The 19,691-nt window shown below is 42.8% G+C and overlaps 1 protein-coding gene across 1 annotated transcript in view; it reads left to right on the forward strand.

Moving 5' to 3' along the window:
- The window catches only part of MICU2 (mitochondrial calcium uptake 2), a 538,279-nt gene that overhangs the window by 447,314 nt on the left and 71,274 nt on the right, over nucleotides 1-19,691 (forward strand). Inside the window, 1 exon segment of the mRNA XM_040339327.1 lies at nucleotides 9,207-9,257. Coding sequence (XP_040195261.1) covers nucleotides 9,207-9,257 — 51 coding nt within the window.

The raw sequence follows: 19,691 nt of genomic DNA on the forward strand, positions 1-19,691 counted from the left end.
TTTGTTGGAGCAGAACCCCTGTGTGGGCAATCCTGTGTAAAAACTTTTATTTTGTTCCTTTTAATGAAAATGGGCTGCCATGCCCTTAAACCTGATGACTGACTTCTGTGGACTCTCTGGAAAAATGCATCCATCGTTGAGTTAAACAAACCAAGTTTTACAGTATAGATAGAGGCAAAAAAAAATCTAGTTTTGGAAAGAGTGAAAGGTTTTTTTTTTTTTATTATTGCAGGTTTCGAAATTGACAGTACATAACATTGGGCATACCCAGGCTCGATTGCATAGCAAAAAAACAACAAACAGAAACAAAAGCACAATAAAAAAACACAGTAAAAACAACCCAGCTAAAATCAAGGCACTCTAAACTATAAAAGTTGGTAGGCTCTAAGGCTCCATGCACAAAGTCGTTCTGAACGCCGGATTGCTGGCAGGAAAACACTGCTGTAAAAACGTGATTTTATCAGAGTTTTGCATTGCCGACAATGCACATTATCAGCTCTAGCTTTTAGCCGCGTTTCTCTGCCTCTATTCAAAATCAATTGTTTCCTATGGGAACCCATTGATTTGAATAGAAGTCGCACCTGAAGTCAGATCATCATGATCCAACTTGCGGTGTGACTTGTATGCTTAGGATGAAGAGGAACCCCGCCAAAATGAAAAAAAAAATTGGCGTGGGGTTCGCCCCTTGGACGATACCAAGCCCCCCGGTCTGGTATGGATTTAAATGGAACCCCCTACGCCAAAAAAAAACAGCGTGGGGGTTCTCCCAAAATTTATACCAGACCCTTATCCGAGCACACATCCCGGCCGGCCAGGAAAGGGGGTGGGGACGTGTGAGTGCCCCCCTCCTGAGCCGTACCAGGCCGCATGCCCTCAGCTTGGGGGGGTAGGTGCTTTGGGGCAGGGGGGGCCCTGTGCCCTCCCACCCCAAAGCACCTTGTCCCCATGTTGATGAGGACAAGGGCCTCTTCCAGACAACACTGGCCGTTGATTGTCAAGGTCTGCGGGGGGCTTATCGGAATCTGGAAGCCCCTTTTAATAAGGGGGCCCCAGATCCCGACTCCCATCCTATGTGAATGAGTATGGGGTACAATGTACCACTACCCATTCACCTGGAAAAAAAAGTGTCAAAAATAAAACACACTACACAGGTTTTTAAAGTAATTTATTAGGCAGCTCCGGTGGTCTCTTCCGATTTCTTCTCCGCTCTTTTTCTTCTTCCGCTGTCCGGTGTCTTCTGCTGGGCTCTTCCGATATCTTCCGCTCTTTTGCTAGCTCTTGTCCGGTCTTCTCCATCATCTTCTTCCCTCTGCTCTTCTTCCGATGTTGATGTGACGCTGTCTCCCACTGTAATGCTGTGTGCACAGTGCGCAACGACTTATATTGGCATGGGGTGTGGTCACTGCGTGATGTCGTCTGGTGACCCTACCCCTTATGACATCACTGTCCCATCGTGCCCTGGGTGGTGACATCTTAAGGGGCGGTGTCACCGGACGGCATCACCCGGTTACCACGCCCCATGCCAATATAAAGCCTCGTACACACACTCGGTTTTCTCGGCAAGAGTGCCGAGTAAACCGAGCGTGTGTACGAGGCTTTCAGAAAAATGGAGATCCTGCTTGTCGATTCTTGTCGGCCTGTTTCCCGACGAGAAACCCGAGAGTGTGTATACTTACCTGTCGCCGTGGAAACCCGCGCATGCTTGAAATGACTGACGCATGCACGGTAGCTTCCTCGGCATAGGTAGGGTGAAGCAAGATGGCATCGAATGTGACGAGCGCGCGATGACGTCACTGTGTTCTTGCCTTTCAAGAGAACCGCGGTTCTTTTGAAAGGACTGTGTGTACACTCGGGCGGAAAGTTTCTTGCCAAGAATCTCGTCAGGAAAAACAACTTTTTTTCCTCCCGAGATTCTGGCCCGTGTGTACGAGGCCTGAGTCACTGCGCATACGCCATTACATTACATACAGTGTGCATGGAGCCTAACCGCCCGAGCAGGCTGAAACATTAGGATTCTTATTGGCCACTCTCCCTCCCAAGCATCCTTCAAAGCCAACTCTGGCATTTATGAAAATACGCACTCTCCCATGTCTTATGTGTCGCCTGGCAGGTTTTTATTGCTGTCTGTGCCCCATTACGGAGATTCGCACACATTTATCATGTTTACTGTAATCACTGCAAGTGGAAGTAAAAGAAAATCCCACATTTTGGGTTAACATCAGAACAGTAATAGAGTCTGATAAATCTTCCAATGGGGACACTAGTTTTGATGACCTTGGTGACAGCCAGGTATTCCCTATTTTTGGAGGGATTTCCTCTCACTTCCTGTTTTGGTATGGAACAGAAAAGTAAAGGGAAATCTCCCTAATGGGACATAAATGGCTGACAAGGTTACGCTATCCAAAGTGAAAAAAAAATGCCTTTAGTTCTACTTTACCTTTCCAGGTAGAAGTAATAAATTGGACTGTAAGAATAAACATGCACATCCATAATTCAAATTTTAGTGAGGTTATAATTATGTCAAAAACACAGATACAAACAAATGGTGAAATTAAGTTAAGTTCCAGGAAAGCAAACACTTAATTTAACAGCAGTAGTCCATGACTTCAGTGGCAACCCACAGCAACCAAGTTCACATGAAAAAGATGAGTGAGCGAGTGAAAAACTTGTATAGCGCTACAAATGTGAACTGAATCGCCTCAAGGCAAGGTATCCATTTCCTACTATTTTTTGTCTTCAGAATAGGTGGGTCTTGAGTTTTTTTCTGAAAGCCTGGTGATTCTCTTCCGTTCGGATATTGGTTGGTAATGCTTTCCACAGTCGAGGTCCTTGGACTGCAAATCTTCGTTCTCCTTTGGTCTTGTAGCTTGCCTTGGGTATTTGAAGTAGATTTTGGTTGGTAGATCGGAGAACGCAATCGGGTTTGTGGCATTTTATTTTATCACATAAATATTGGGGCGCGCTTCATTTGTACACATTTGTGCGTCAGGCGGAGGGCCTTAAATGTGATCCGGTCTTTTACGGGCAACCAGTGGAGGGACCTGAGGGAGGGAGTGATTGATTCCCAGTTTTTTTTTCCTGTTACAAGTCGTGCCGCCGTATTCTGGATGACTTGTAGATGAGCAACCTGGTATTTTGGTAATCCGAGGTAAAGGGCGTTTGCATAGTCGAGCCTGGAGTTGATTATTGTTCCCACCACTACTGCTGTGTCTTCTTTTGGGATGAAGGGAACGAGTGTACGTAGCAGGCGCAGCAGATGGTGAGATCCGCTGACTACTGAACCTATTTGTGCATCCATTGTCATGTCGGAGTCAAATGTGACTCCGAGGCTTTTAACTTTGGTGCTAGGGGTGATGGTTTGTCCCAAAATGGGCGGGGGCGTCCATGTTGTCATAGCAAGTCTCTTTCGGTTTGCATGGAGCAGAATAAGTTCTGTTTTTGATCCATTGAGTTTAAGGTAACTCTCTGTCATCCAGCTCTCTATCAGAGTGAGGCATTTTTCTAGCCCAGTAAATGGTCCTTTTTGCTGCTAATACGAAAGTAAAGTTGTGTGTCGTCGGCATAGGAATGGTAGAGTAAATCCTGATTACTGATGATTTTGAGGAGAGGGCGGAGATAAATATTGAATAGTACAGGCGACCCTTGAGGGACTCCGCATGACACGGTGCGTTTTTCTGAAGTGAAAGGACCTAGTTTCACTATCTGGGATTGGTTTTCCAGAAAGGAGAAGAACCAGGGTAGATCTGAGTCTGCAACTCTAGCTACTTCTGCTAGGCAAGTTATCAACATTTTGTGGTCTACTGTATCAAAAGCCGCACTCAGGTCCAACAGTAACAGAAGACCAGATTCTCCTTCGTCTGCTGCTTCGAGAGCGTCATCCCATATTTTGAGGAGTGCTGTTTCCGTCCCGTGACCTGGACGGAAACCCGATTTGATGTGGGTCCAGTAGTTTGTGGTTGTCTAAATGGTGCTGTAGCTGTTGGACTACTGCTTTCTCCATTACCTTAGAGAAGACTGTTAGGCCTGTTATGGGTCGACGTGGTTTGGGTCTTTGGGGTCGAGGTTGTTTTTTATTTTTTTTAGAATGGGTTTAATTATGCCTTGTTTCAGTGAGGTCGGTACCGTACCTTACTTAAATAATTGGTTTATAAGGTGCGTGATCGCTGGTTCCAAAATATCGGCACATTCTTTCTTTCCTCAGTTTTGTGGGAATGATGTCATTAGTCGATGTACTGTCTCGCAGGGTTCCGATGATATTTTTAGTGGTGTCGATGGAAAGTGACTTTAGTGTCAATTTTGCTGATTGAGGCATATTTTTGTTAATATTGCCTTTTTGATTTAAAGGGGTGGGGCTGGTAGTTTTATTTTGCTGAATTGTTTCACGGATTTTTTAAGTTTTTTGTTAATGAAATAATCCTATAATTCATTGCAAAAATCTTGTGTTTCATGATTCGGAGCCTCTAGGCAGGCTGGATTCATGGTCTGAGCGACTAAGTTGAAGAGTTCGCGGAGACGGTTACAGGCTTTTGCGAGGATATTAGAAAAAAATTATTATTTTTGCTTTAAAGATTTCTTTGTGATATTTCTTAGTAATTAGTTTGTAAATTGTGGGATTTTCCTTTGTTGAGTTTCTTCTCCAGGCGGCTTTCGCTCTTCTGCGTTCTTGCTTCAATAACGTGAGAGCATCATTGAACCAACCAGAGTTGTTTTTCCGGATGAGCGTTCCGCGTTTTGGAGCGACTATGTCTGCTGTCTGTAGTAGAGCTTTGTTGATGGAGTTGAGTGTTTCCACTGCTGTTTGACGTTGTTCTATTGTTTTTATTTTATTTAATAGTGTAGTTTTGAAGAGTTCCAAGTGGAGCTTCTTCTGGGATCTTGTCCAGTGTGTTGTTAACGGGTTTGTCGTTTTTTTTAAGAGGGCGTTAGTAGTGATTTTGAATTTGATTGCGTGGTGATCTGTCCAGGGAAAGGACCCATTCTCCATTATGTTGATATCCATATCCTGTTTGAAGATAAGTTCGAGGGTGTGACCTGAAACATGCGTGGGCACGCATATCAGTTGCTGCAGACCTAATCCTTCCGATTGGTCAATGCAAGCATCGGCGACGGGATCCTGTGAGGAGTTGGCCCAGAGGTTGAAGTCCCCAAGTAACAGGAGATGTTTGGTATTTAAGGTGTAGGTCGAAATAAATTCTGTTAGACTGCCTCTTCATCACAGAAAGCTGGCTATGTTGTGTTGAATGATGAAGTCGTGGATTTCCTGTCTGTGCTTTACTGCGGATCTTGTGTTGATCAAGGCGCATGATAAATGTTGTAGCTGAGATGGTGGCATCCTATTTTTGACAGTCGATCGTCGATCAATTCTTAGCAGTTGTTCTTTCTATAATATTTGTTTGGTGCCATCCAGTAATGTTGAGGCAGTAGTCCTTAGACCACAAATGGTTTTGCTGAATATTTCATGTTAACCATGATACCAAAAGCGCCAAAGGTGATGAGATGGTTAGTTGTAATAGGCGCTGGTGATAACAATGGTGGTAACTATCTGGTGGACAATGCTAATGATGATGATGGGTGGCGATAGTGTGGACCCCCAATCTAACCCCTAGTTGATCCAGAGGAAGGCGAAAAAAAAACTGCCGAGTGAGGCCAATAGGATACAGCAGGGGAGAAAAATCCCTTCCTGATCCCTCAGAGGCGATCGGGTGAACCCTGGATCAACTTGCTATGGTGGTCGAGGCCTGGGTCCTTACCTGTTTAAAGTTGACGGTCGAAGACCTATTTGTCCCACGTCATGCGGCTGACAGTCCTCTGGTGTAGGCACGACAGGTGAGGGGTGTAGGTAATGGAGAGAAAAAAAGAGAGCATGGGGTGAGGGTGAGAGTGCTAGGGTGTAGCACTGTGGCTGGTAGTTACCGGCCTGTCCTTCTTCCTTCAGGCTTCTCTATAGTCGGAGGCCCAAGGGGGGGGGGTCACAGGTGAGCCCTGGTTCCCGTGTGATCTTACCCCAGTTGTGGAATCTGAGGGGGGGTGAGGATAAGGTGAACCACGTTCCTTCGGTGTACCAAGATGGCCGCCCGACGGAGCTAGGCCCGAGCCGCAGACTTTCCTGCTGGGGAAGAAGGCCGTTGGCTCGGGGGGGCTCCGGGGAATGGGGGGGACCACTGAGGCTGCTGAAGGCGGTCTGGAGAGAGTGGATTTGTGGGCTGGAGGAAGCGGCTGGGATCGTGGATGGCCGGGGGCGGCATGCCGCTAGGCCGCAGCTGCGGACCTTCCTAAGGAAGCCGTGGCCTGCCGCGGGGAGTGGGCGATTACCTCTCAGTGCGCTCCGGGGCCTATTGCCGGTTCGGTGGCAGGTCTGTGGACCTTGATGACTGGCGAAACCTGCGGGAGAAAGGAGGAAGAAGAGGGAGGCTGGATAAATGTAGGCCGCAGCCACGCTCTGTCCGATTTGCCTATGCTTAAGTTAGCCACTCAGGTGGAAATAGTGGCAGACATGTGGCTGCAGTCGGCTGCTGTTTAGGGTAAGGGAGGGCTGGGAGAGGGGACCATAGACTGGACGCATCCGAGAATATCAGTGTAGCTGGATACTGGATGCTGGGAGCCTGCCTGGAGCTAAAACACACACGTCCTACTCCCTAGAACGTTCTGCCGTAGTGAGCTCCTGTTGCTATAAAACCAAATATTCTCCATGGTCTCCCAAGTCCATTCATGTATCAGGGTTCAACAAGTTTATACTTTCAACCAGTTGGTACTTGTCTGCCAGACAGGATTCCAGACTTCAGCAAGTGATGACTCTAACCATATGGTTCTATCACTAGCAAAGAATACAGTTCACTCAATCGTTTATGCACAAGATCTCCTAGAGCTGACAGAGCAAATGTATTATCCTTTTAAAATGAGATACAAGCAGGCACATTAGTACGCTTCACATTACCCATTGATTAAAGTGCCATTATACCCATAAGCAAACATTTATTATATAGCAGTTACAGACAAATGATCACTGACAGGGGTGCTTACAATGATCGTTTTTTAAATAATCATGTAAAACCTTTATTCCCAAAAAACTGTTTGCTGTAACTGCTTAAGAAAATAAAAAAACGAATGCAGCCACCACATCTAATGATTGGTAAGCTGAAGTTGCAATATATTACAAGTTTGGTTTTAAGTTTAAAGGCCAAGTTCCCCTTTAGGGAAAAAAATCATGCACATATTTCTGCAGAAAATAAATGCATTTATTATTTTTTCACACAGGGGCTTGGAAAGCATTACACCCATGATCAGTAGATCACAGTGCAATGGCAGGCTCCTTCAAACTCTGTTTATCTTTCTGGCCATACCTCTTGTATGAGCAGAGTTACTGAAGAGCAGGACGGTCAATGAGCTACAAGGGCGCTCACAAGAGCTGTCTGCCACAATGGAAGGTGGTAGATGTAATTCATTCATTCACAGAGCTCTGTGAATGAATAAAGTGGCTGTGTTGGAGGAGCCCCACACAGCCATGCTGTTTTTAAATTGTTCCAGTGGACTCAATGCTTCTTACCATGTCTCCTCCTCCTCTTATGGTTTACTCAAGCCATTACACATCTCAAACCTAATCATTCCCCAGGTTGACATTTACCACACAATTCTTTGCCCTTCTTGATAATTAGGAATTGGGACATCCACGTTAAGCCCACACACTCTGGCACAGGCAACCCACTGTTCTCCCAGTTATGTTTAAGTATTACCTCGACTTACTTCAGTATTTGGGCATCATTAACTCATTTTCAACTAACTATCCTTAAAGCGGTGGTTCACCCTCAATAACAACATTCTAGCATTAAATTAAGCATAGTAGCGCAAGCTACAGTATGCCTTTATTTATTTATTTTTGCCCCGTACTCACTGTTTAATCCTATAGTGAAGATTCAGACTCCCCGCGGGGAATGGGTGTTCCTATCCAGAGGGAAGATGATTAACGGCCGGCTATGGCACGTCACGCTCCCCGAAGATAGCCGGAATAGGTCTCGGCTCTTCACGGCGCTATACGGCGCCTGCGCACAGACTAGGCGCAGGCGCTGTGAAGAGCCAAGTCCTATTTCGGCAATTTCCAGAGAAGCGTGACGCGCCAGAGCCGGCCGTCAATCATCTTCCCTCTGGATAGGAACGCCCATTCCCCGCAGGGAGTCTGAATCTTCACTATAGGATTAAACAGTGAGTACGGGGCAAAAAAAATAAATAAAGGCATACTGTAGCTCACGCTACTATGCTTAATTTAATGCTAGAAAAAAGAAAAATGTTTATAGGCTGAACCCCCTCTTTAATGTGATTGTTTTGTGTTCTACTGATGCTTAGATTGTTCTCATTCTCAATACAAAACTGGATGATTGTACCGATTGTTTTAAGCCACAAATTGTCTTTGTGACATGTTTTTCGTCTTTCACCCATCTTCATGTCAATAAAATATTTGAACAAGAAATTGTTACAGTGGATGCCCACTTTACTTTAGGCTTCTTTAGGGACTGTAAATAAGTATGATTTGTGGTAGTACCAAAAAGATAATACAGAAAAATCTGCTCGGGGGGTAGCTGTTATAAACATGTATTATGCAAAGAGTCCTGTCTTTCTATACATAGATTCATATACATTGAAATGTATATGCAGGATTTACTTCTGCGCTTGCTACGGCCAGGGCCACATTTGGAGGATGTACTGCACTGGACATGTTAATGATGATGCCCTTCTGTACTGGCTCTGCTCTTTTTGTAATCAACTACATTGCATTCTATTCTAGAGTGAGTTTTGGAGACGAGCATATGTAATCTAGTCGTTGGGCGTGATTCACACTGTAGCCCTATACAAATTCTGCACGTTTTACTGCATTTTAGATGATTGTGGTAGTAGGAGTCTGAATCCGGGGATGGGAGTTTCTGTTCTTGAGAATCCAAGGTCCATGGTTAAAATAGGAGCCCTTCCTTCGGGCATTGGTCAATAGTCCAGATCTTCCAGAACGACTGTAATTTGAGTGTATAATACAGTCTTAATCAGGTTTGGTTCAATATTGCCGTAATAAATTTTCTTTGAAAACTACAAAGAGATTTCAGTAATGGAACAAAACTGTAAATTGAATTCATACATGTAAAAGTTGCCATGCTTTTTTATAAGTACGGAACACCCTGAACGTAAAATGCACGGTAATTAACGCCTTTTTTGCTTTTTTTTAGTTACAGAAAATTATGGGCACAAAAGATGAATTCATGACCGCTTCTACACAGGTACAAGTATGCCATAATGACTATATTTATGCATGTAGCATATAAGAGAAAAATCCTGAAAATATTTTAAATGTATGTAGTGTCACAAAAGTGTTGAAATCCAGACAGAACTATGAAGATGGAATGGGGAGCATTTGCACCTTGAGCTGTATTTTGGTCAAATGTTCCATAGACCACTTTCACTGTGCTGTCCATGAGGACAGATGGTTATTGCTGTTCTATATACTGTAGACAGATGGGGTTCCATGCAATTAAGTCCTCTTCCACAAATCGGGAACTGGCACTGAGGTATAAGCCTGGGTATAAGCTGACCTCGCAAGATTTCAACCCGGCAATGCAGTCTGACTTCGGGGGCAATTTGACAGACATCTGTGCGGGTTCATGAGTCTCTGAAATCGCCTCCGAAGTCGGGACCGTGATGTATTGTATTTTAGCTTGTAGCTTTGTAGCTTATTTGTCCATGCACATTTTGGGACTTACAGGCATATTTGCAGAGGAGCATTTTAAGGCTTAGAAAAATCACAGGTGTGTTTTTTGAAAGATTTCAGGCAGAAAAAAAACAATAACATGCCTAACACATTTAGGAGCGTTTGCCGTTTATACATGTACATTAATTATAGTGGGAAAATGAGCAGAGGGGAATGTTTTGGGGAAAAAATGCTTATAAAGGCCAATAGATGCACATAAACATTTTTTCAGCCACCTAGTGTACATTGACCCTAACAATTAAAGCAGGCCATAGATTAATGCAATTTCCCTGCAACCACGGTCGTTGCCCTCCCGCAGAGCTATTGTGTTCTCCTTGTGGAAGGGCACGGAAGGCCTTCTTAGCCAGGAGAACCGAGTTATAACTGCTAGGGGCTCTAGCCGCTGGCAATAATCGCATGCCAAAAATCTGACATGCTGGTTGTCCCCAAGCTAATCGATGGATAGAGCTGGGTACAATCAGCCTGCCCATAGGTGGATAGAATCTTGACCAGTCCCTGTTGAACCGACCAAAATTCAATCAATCCATGGCTGGCTTTAGAAATACCTGGGGTTTGCTTACATTAAAAGGCTGCCAAAATGATTCTTCCTTGCAAAATAAAGGGAAAAGGAGTTGTGATTTAAGTGCCTCTGTTGTGAATTTAAAGATCATTTTCTCTACAGTGCATATAGCTGCGGAGGCGAGCAAGGGCTTGATTTAAAATTGCTTTTAATGTCTGTTAAAATTATGTAAATTACTATGCATAGTCTGGACACAGGTACACTTTAAAACAGACCTTGCCTAAAACCATGCCATTTCACTTGGCATGTAGAACAGTATATTTACCGTAACTACTTGCTCAACTTTGTAATCAAAGTAAAATGTGCTAAAAGATCTGTAGTCTGGTACAGAGTCCAGGGGCTGGAAACACACTGCCGTGTCTTTATAGCAGTGGTATCCAGTCTTCATTTTCTGCAGGATGTTTTTTTTTTTTGTGTGTTGCTTTGTCCCTCGTTACACACGTTTCTAAGAAAAGGTCCCAGCTTGCACTTTTCACCACTTCTCTCTGCTGAACAAATAGCCAATCCACAAGAGTAGATTCTGGCTGTCTTTCAGTGGTGTATGCGATTTTACCCTTATATGACCCTGGCTGGAGTCCACTCCAGACAGAGGTCTAGGTTCCTTCAGGAGGCCCCTGTAGGTCATAGACAGGTGTTTCTAGGATGTGTCGATGTGGCAGAAGTCAAGACGTTTTAATTCAGGAAAAAGGAAAGGGAAAATCTTTTGCCGCCCAAGATTCTCACCCAACTGGGCAGTTTATAATAAAGACTGATCGTGCACAGGATATTCTTTGTGTGCTATTGTTGCACAGACCCAGACGGCAAATCATTATCGGTTTATATTTAACAGTTCTCTGGACTTGTATTTCTTCTGCATCTGCTTTGAGTTCTTTTAATGTCATAATCTTGGATCGAGAATGATATCTGGGTGGGAGACTGGTTACTTTAATGAGAAGGTATTTATGAAGAAAGCATATGAAACAAGGATACTAAAAAAACTTTGTTCAGTAATAAAATTAAACATTTGAATTTAATGGTATGATTAAGGCCTGTGTTTGGCTTTGTGCTAATGAAAATTAATAATGCAACAGGTGTTGAGACAGTAATGTAATGACCTAAGAGGCTGCTGGGAGGCACATGTGTATTCTAAACCACTGGTGAGGGACAGCTGATATGTATTAGTTTTACATTTTATCCATAAAATAAATATCAGAATATTGAATTAGCTTTATTGTTAAGTAACTTTTAGTCTGTGCCTTCCTTTGATGTCTGAGACTCTAATACAGTAACACCAAAACGACCAAGGATCTTCATTTGCAGTAGATGCCTGGGAGCGATCAGGCAATGCCAGGTGTGCCAATTATGCCAATAGTAATGTAGTGGGGTTGCAGCTTTAAAAGAGTAATGCTCTTCATAACTGCTAGATTCAGTGTCATAAAAGCCATGAAATTATTTCCAAGCAGGTCTTGCCTTCAGTACAGCGTCAGGAAGCATGCATTTGTTCAGAAAAACACAGAGAAGGTACAGTAGGCTACAAAAAAACAGTTTATTTTAGCTTCGCAATCATGTGACCTCCAGTTGTGGGAGAGCTTTCAGGCTCATTGGCATCCAAGTGGATGTGAATATGCTTTATCTGCTATTACTCTCTACCTGTTTTAATTCATGTTTGTAAGATTGATGAAGATAAACTTGGTGAATCTAAAGACAGGCTTTTTACCTTGGTGCATTCTGTAAATGAAGGTAAAAAAAAAACACCTAGGTGCAGCTCTCCCCTCAGCCCCCCTTTACTTACCTGAGCCCCATCTCGATACAGCAATGTGCATGACATATAATGAAACCATATCCTTCTATATTGTGTACTTGTCTAGATTAAGAGCATTAAGTGTCATTTATGTCTGCTGCTTCACTCCTCTGCTAACAGCATGAATTTTTTCTGACAAGTTTTTCTGACACCAAGAGAAAAAAAGGTGACAGGAGAGGGAGCTCCATCTGATTAACAGCCGTGGCTCTGTTCCTGTGTGAAGGGGGTGTGTCCCTTTCCTCCAATCAGCTCTCAAAACTCTCCACACTTGGCTCTGCAGAATGTGACTTAAGCTCTCCTCCTCCCTTTTTTTTCCCCCTGACAGTTCAGACAAACGTTTTTGATTCTGCATTTTGAATGTCTGTAGAGAAGACTGCAAATAAACCAGTGTGCAACTTATGTAGGAGGATTTTTTTTTATCTCTGTGTATCACTTGAGGCCAGTCACTTCACTGGGTATATATATATAAAGCTGGGTACACACTATTAGTTTTTTTTGGGGGGGGGTTTTCACGCAACCCTGCTTGCACGAAAAAAACTGTCAGCTCTGGTCAGAGATGCTGTACTAACCATGCAAGGTTAGTCCAGCGATCTCCCCTGCTGAGTTGTTGTGCTCTGACAGGGGGACAGCCCCCCGCCAGAACACTCTAATCAGCAATCTCTGCCATTGGGGCTGAGAACGCCGATCGGGAGTCAGTCGGCTGCTGGTTTTCCAGCATGCACGTCAGACAGAAGCCAGCAGAACAGCCAGCTTCTGTCAGACAGATCGACCTACACAAGGGAAGAATATCGACCTGTATTTTTTGTACCGACAAATGTCTCCCGACATTCTGTCCATGTGTAAGTGGTTTAAGGGCTGGAAAGAAATGTGCATGAGGCCAAAGGAGATTTATATGGGCTAAGACAATGAAAACACAATACAGCAAAACCTTGGTTTGAGAGCATTTTGCAAGACAAGCTCATTTTTTTTTTATAAGTTGTAACTTGATATACAAGCGAAGTCTTGATATAAAAGTAGCGTCATGTCACAACTGAGTATAAAAGAGAAGAGAGGCGCTTCTAAGTGTAGCAATATGGTTACATTTAATGAAGGTACAACATTTAGAAACTCACATGGTTGATTAAAACAGGCACATCTAAGTATGCAGGCATCCGGGGTAAAGATGTCCACATAGACCATCCTTACCACTATTAACGCCGTCCCTTCCACTTCAAGCCTCGCTTTCAGATCGCTATACTGCAAGGTAGTCTTCCCGGTCACGATTGCAGACTGACAGTGGTGAGCCGGCGGTGAGAAAGATGGTCTATGTGAATCTCTTTACCCTGGATGCCTGCATACTTGGATGTTTCCTATTTAATCAACTATGTGAGTTGCTAAATGTTGTACCTTCATTAAATGTAGCCATATTGCTACACTTAGAGGAGGCGCCTCTCTTCTGTTTTATACTCTGTAGCTCCTGCTGAATTTTTCTTCTAATCCCCTTCTGGAGACTTCCATTTGTGGATGGACATTTTATGGTTACACAACTTATCACATTGCTATGATCTTTTTATATAGACCATAGACTGAAGGACTTATGAATAAATGGTTGTGGAACAAATCATTTGAGTTTTCATTATTCCTTATGGGAAAATTTGCTTTGATATACGCGTATTTGCTGGTGGATAAGGCGACCGGGCTTATAAGACGCTGTATGTAGCCTGCTTGGATTGGCAGAGGTTGTTACTCCAATCCGAGCAGGCTCTGTTTTCATTTGAATACATCGCTTACTAGGATTGGCTAAGCGGTACATTCTGTATGTAGCCCAAGCTTCATACAGTATTACCGCACATCCAGCAAGCATCCGAGCAGCTGACCCGGCGTATAAGACAACCCCTGCTTTTTGGCCAGTTTTTTTAAGTGTAAAAGGTAGTCTTCTACGCCAGCAAATACAGTACATGTGCTTTGGATTACAAGCATGCTTCCGGCACAAATTATGCTCACACTCCAAGGTTTTAGTGTACATACAACCTGTTTAATTTGCCTTGCTATATTGAAAAGGTACTGCATATTTTAAAAGCCCCATTCTCTTGAATCTGTGGGAAGAAAAAAAAAACAATATTTATGAAAAAACTTGTGATGCTGTGCTCATCGTTACTGGTGGCTTGAAGTTGGCCATTGACATTATATGACAAATATGTGCCAAAAATTGTCATGTTTTCAAAATGGTGTGTTTGCTTGTAGAGTGCTACCTGAAATCCAGAAAATATTCTTATTTTAGATTCTCAGTAGCAAGCCTATAGATGTAGCAATTATGTTTTTGCTATGGGTATCTAAAACATCCTCAAGACGCCTTGAAGCCACCCTGACTCTGTAACCACCAACACGTCTAGGAATTTTGATCAGTGACCTTACCAAGCAAGGCTGGCACTGAGCAAATTTCAGGTAAATGAGCTAAACTAGAACATTAAGAAGGATTGTGCGTTCATTTAAGGTTATATGCAACCCTCCCAGCAGCCTTCTTGTGTCTTTCCCCCCTTTTCCTTTCTTGTTTTAAAGATGGCTATATTTTGTAGAGTTTAAATCTGGTCTGCTACTCCCTCTAACATTGTACTTGGCGCCTTTCCAATCCCACCTTGGAATCCCAGCTGATAAAGTGACTCGCAAACAAGTCAGTGCATATTTATTATAAAAGCAGGGATAGGCTTTGTCATTGCAGATAAGCCGCGATATGTATTGTTTATATGTGTCTCCTTCCCATCAATGTTTTGGAGAGCTCTGAGAGGCTTCCTTGTGCCCCAGCTCAGAGGTGTTATTACAAGAATGTTCTGCTAATCAGCCAAGATTTCCGAACAACACAAAAGAGCTTGACTCACGTATGGAGCCGCATCAACAAATATACGTTTAATACCTCAGACACGCTCTTACAACTTTAAATTCTTTACCTCCTTCCTGATCTATATTCTAAAAAGTTATCCAGAATTAATCCGTGCAAGCCGCAGCAGGCTTCCTCCTCCTTTTGGCTCTTTGGTGGTGTAATATAGCCACCTTTAGCAAGGAAAGGGTTAGAGAGTGTCAGTTGACTTCAGAAAAGCAATACAGTTTGCATGCATTATCGTATTAGCACTGTTTAAGCGATAACCTCATGTAAAATGTGAGCACTTAATTCCGCCCTGCTACTGGAAGAGGCCAGGCTATAAAATATTTGAAATGTCACATATGCAATAAGCATGAAGACCTACACTGAACTAATGGGTTTGGTTACTTAAGATATGCTGAAAGCTAAATAGCCATTAGTATTAAGTCTCATGAAAAATGCTCATCTTTCATCTTACCTCTTCAGAAGGATAAGAGACACAGGGGCTATTTAGATGTCATAAGAATAGTTCTGTTGAAATCTCATAACCCTCCCCCTTTTCTCTCCAAAACAAAAATGTCTCTTTATGTTGGGTAGTATTTTTGTTGGGTTCAAAGGATGCTATGATGCAAGTGGTGACAGAGTAAAAGCTGGGTCCTGGGCATGTTGTGTGACTGTAGGCTTTCAGAGATTTAGGATGAATTGCACTTTTTTTTATATATAAAATACTCACATAGATACAGCATGTAAAGGCAAGAGAAATTCACCTTTTATTATGAATAATTTTTTCAATCATGAGAATCATTCTTGCATTAGTTTAATAAGGTTGATTAACTTTAATGAGTTGAAAATTTTGCTTTTCACAGGTTTGGATAATTGAAACAATTTGAGTGATGATTCTAAACCGTTTTAGTAACTGTTTCAGCCTTAGTATAGGATAACAAGTGTAACTCAGACAAAAAAAAATGTTTACTTTTTTTTGGAAAGCATAGTGAAGGGTTAACACCCCTGTAAGTTTTTTTTTGCTGTCTGTGCCCCTGTTCAGAAGATTTCACCTCACTTTCTGTCCCAATGACAATTGGATTTTGAAATGTTTTGATTGTTGTGGAAACAAGGATTGGTGATAAAGCTTGGTGATCAAGCTTCTCGCTCTGCGTGAACCATGTAAGTGACTACACACCTCGTTCCGAGGTAAGTATTTCATAATGAGCTAATATGCGGCGCATATTAGCTCATTATGACTTTTCCCTTACAGGAGGAAAAAAAAAAATATTTCATGCGGGTTTACAACCGCTTTAACTAAACCCAAGAACAAAAATGAAATATATTGCAGTGTTACCAGATTTTAAATGGGGTGGCTGCATTTGTTTTCTTTTTTTTTCAAGCGAAGAACATTTCAGTAAGGAGAGAAAATACTTGTTTATCTTGCCAGGAATGCAGTACCCTTGTTAAGTCCTTTGTGATAAATGAACTGAAAGCAAAAACAATGTTATCTTGCTTCTGTAAATGACTGCTCTCCCCGCCTTTATGTAATAGAACAATAGATGAAATGTGTGAGATCCAGCCTGGGTGGCAGCCATGGCTCTCTTCGTAGATATAGGGAGGTGTAAGTGTGGTATGTAATTCTCATAATCGCCAGATAAAAAAAAGCTTGAATAAGAAAAAACTATAGTATCCATCACATCTAATGATTGGTAAACTGCAGTATAATATATTTTTGTCTTGGGTTTTAGATACATTTTCAGACAATTTTTTCTGAAATAACTTGGAATTGAACAAGGTGATTGTCGTTCATCATTGTCTATTCCACACAATCATAATGATCCTTTTATAACAATGTATCCACGGAAGACCAGTCCTCGCCATCCCTATATACTATTCGCTTGCAAGCATGGACCCATTTGTTGGAACCTTTTCATGAAAAAAGAGGAACCCACAATGACCCCTTCCTGGGGTTCTTAGATGCTCTCTGGGGTTTCAGCTCTTTCCATAAATGTCCAATAGGAGTCAGATGAGGGTTAATAGTAGGCCACTTCTGCATAGCCCATTGTTTTATTCTTTCAATTATGCTGTGCTTTTAGCTGTGTGTCTTCAATTATTATCCTGTTGGAGTACCCATGACCAACAACTGAGAAAAAGCTTCCCGATACTGGGCAGTACATTTTGCTTTAGCATTCCTTGATAGTCTTGAGATTTTACTGTGCCCTGCACAGATTCAGGACACCTCTTGCTAGATGCAGCAAAGCACCCAAAGCCAATCTGTCCCTCAGCTCTCGGATGGAGGTGCCGCCATCTTTGGTAAGGGAATCAGGAAGTGAAGCCTTGCGGCTTCACTTCCTGGTTCCCTACTGCGCATGCGCGAGCCGAACTGTGCGATCCTACTGGTCCCTGCTGTCTTCTGGGACCTGTGTGTCTCCCAGAGGACAGCGGGGGGGTGTGGTGGAGGAGGGGCCGGACGTGGCGTAGGTCGCCGAAGCAACCTGTGCCCGGAAGTGGGAGCAAATATCTGGATTACACAGGTATCTGCTCCCTCCTCCCCCTGAAAGGTGCCAAATGTGACACCGGAGGGGGGGGATTCTGAAAAGCGAAAGTTCAATTTTTGGGTGGAACTCCACTTTAAGGCCACTGTTGCTCAAATAGTAACAGATGGTGTGATCAGACACTGATGCACCTTGTTCTTGAAGTTCAGCTTATATCGCTTTGGAAGTTTTCCCTGGTTTTTAAACTACTATTCATATTTTCCTACTATTCAATCTGGGGTTGATTTTCTCATTGCAGCCATGTCTAGGGAGGTTGACTACACTCCTGTTGACCCTAAACCTTTGCTTTCTCTGGTTGATTGCCCTAGCTGTTATCCCTTTCCCAACTAGTGCCATTAGTACAGTAACAGTGTATATTAATAGCACTGATCACTGTATTGGTGTTACTTGAGATTGTCACTGGCAGTTAGTCAGTTCCCACAAAGTGTCATGCCGCATACACAACCGTTTTTCGGGTTGTAAAAAATTACATTTTTAATGGTCTAGAAAAAAAACTAAGTTTTTTTTCAACCTGTTCGTTAAAACGGCCTTGCCTACACATGATCGTGAAAAAAAATGCTCTATAAAGGCGAAGTTCCATTCCGATGCGCCACCCTTTGGGCTGCTTTTGCTGATTTCGTGTTAGTAAAAGACGATTTGCGCTTTTTAGTCTGTTACAGTGTGATGAATGTGCTATCTCCATTACGAATGCTAGTTTTACCAGAACGAGCGCTCCCGTCTCATAACTTGCTTCTGAGCATGCGCGTTTTTTTACGTAGTTAAAGCCCACACACGACCATTTTTCACGACGTTAAAAACAACAATGTTAAAAACATAGTGAAAAATTAGAGCATGTTCTAAATTTTTAATGGCCATTTTTTACATCGTGAAAAATGCTCTGGAGCCCACACACGATCGTTTTTAATGACCCAAAAAACGGTCGTGTGTATGCAGCATTAGTCAGATTGCCCGCCGCACTATCACAGTCCCTCTAGAAGTCACTGATAACCACCATTGCTAGTATAAAAAAAAAAACTAGTATCTACACCATAGTTTGTATACCTTTCACGCAAACCAGTCAATATACACTTACTTTGTTTTTTACCAGACATGTAGCAGAATAAATTTTGGCCTACATTTATGAAGACTTCTTTCTTTAATTTTTGGGAATTTTTATAGCCAAAAGTAGATTTTTTTCAGTCTTTTTTTCCTTTATATCGATAAAAATTAAAAATACATTGGTGGTCAAATGGCACAAAAAGTAATGTCTATTTGTGTGAAAATGTTATGTTTATGTACAGCTTTACATGAGCGCGCAATTACCAGTTAATGTATTGCAGTGCCATATAGCAAAAAAAATGGCCTGGTCATGAAGGGGGTAAAATCTTCCAGAGCTGTTATGGTATTGTAATGCCCATTGTTTGAAAATAAAGAGAAAAAATTGAAGTTGTGGAGTGCGGCGGCCTTGGTGTATTTGCCATATGTTGGACTGCTGTGCTGGTCCTGCTGCATGCACCCTGAACAAAACCTTTAAAGTAATTGTAAAGTCTTGTTTTCTTTCCTATAAGAATAACAAACATGTTATACTTACCTGCTGTGTTGCAGTGGATTTGCACAGAGCAGCCCAGATCCTCCTCTTCTCGGGTCCCTCTCCTGTGATCCTGGCCCCTCCCTCCTGTTGAGTGCCCCACAGCAAGCAGCTTGCTTTGGGGGCAGCCAAGACACAGCTCCCTGTGTTCATTCAGACACACGGCCCGACATGGCCCCGCCCCCTCTCTCCCCTAATTGGCTAGCTGATTTTGATTGACAGCAGTGGCAGCCAATAGCGCCACTGCTGTATCTCAGCCAATCAGGAGGGAGAATCTAAGATGGCTGAGACACTTGTGGACATTGCTGGACAGGGAGGGTCCTCTGGTAAGTGTTAGGGGGGCTGCTGCACACAAAAGGCTTTTTATCTTAATGCATAGCATGCATTGAGATAAAAAACCTTCTGCCTTTACATCCACTTTAAGGGACTAATTTGCCTTGGAATTGTGTGGCCATTTACAATATATGTTAGCTCTCATGGTAGATGTGTTTTATATAGCAAGTCCACGGCAGACAGGAACTATATTTAAGGGCCTGGTAGCTCACTTTTATTAAAATGGCAGAAAGCAAAGCCGTCCAACATAAAGTTTACCACACGGGATCTTCTCCAGCTTCAGCAGAATACAAACACTGGAAAATGCAAATCCACCTGGTTCATAAGCCTT

This window comes from Rana temporaria, chromosome 2 (assembly GCF_905171775.1).
Source record: "Rana temporaria chromosome 2, aRanTem1.1, whole genome shotgun sequence".
In the NCBI taxonomy this organism is placed as follows: domain Eukaryota; kingdom Metazoa; phylum Chordata; class Amphibia; order Anura; family Ranidae; genus Rana; species Rana temporaria.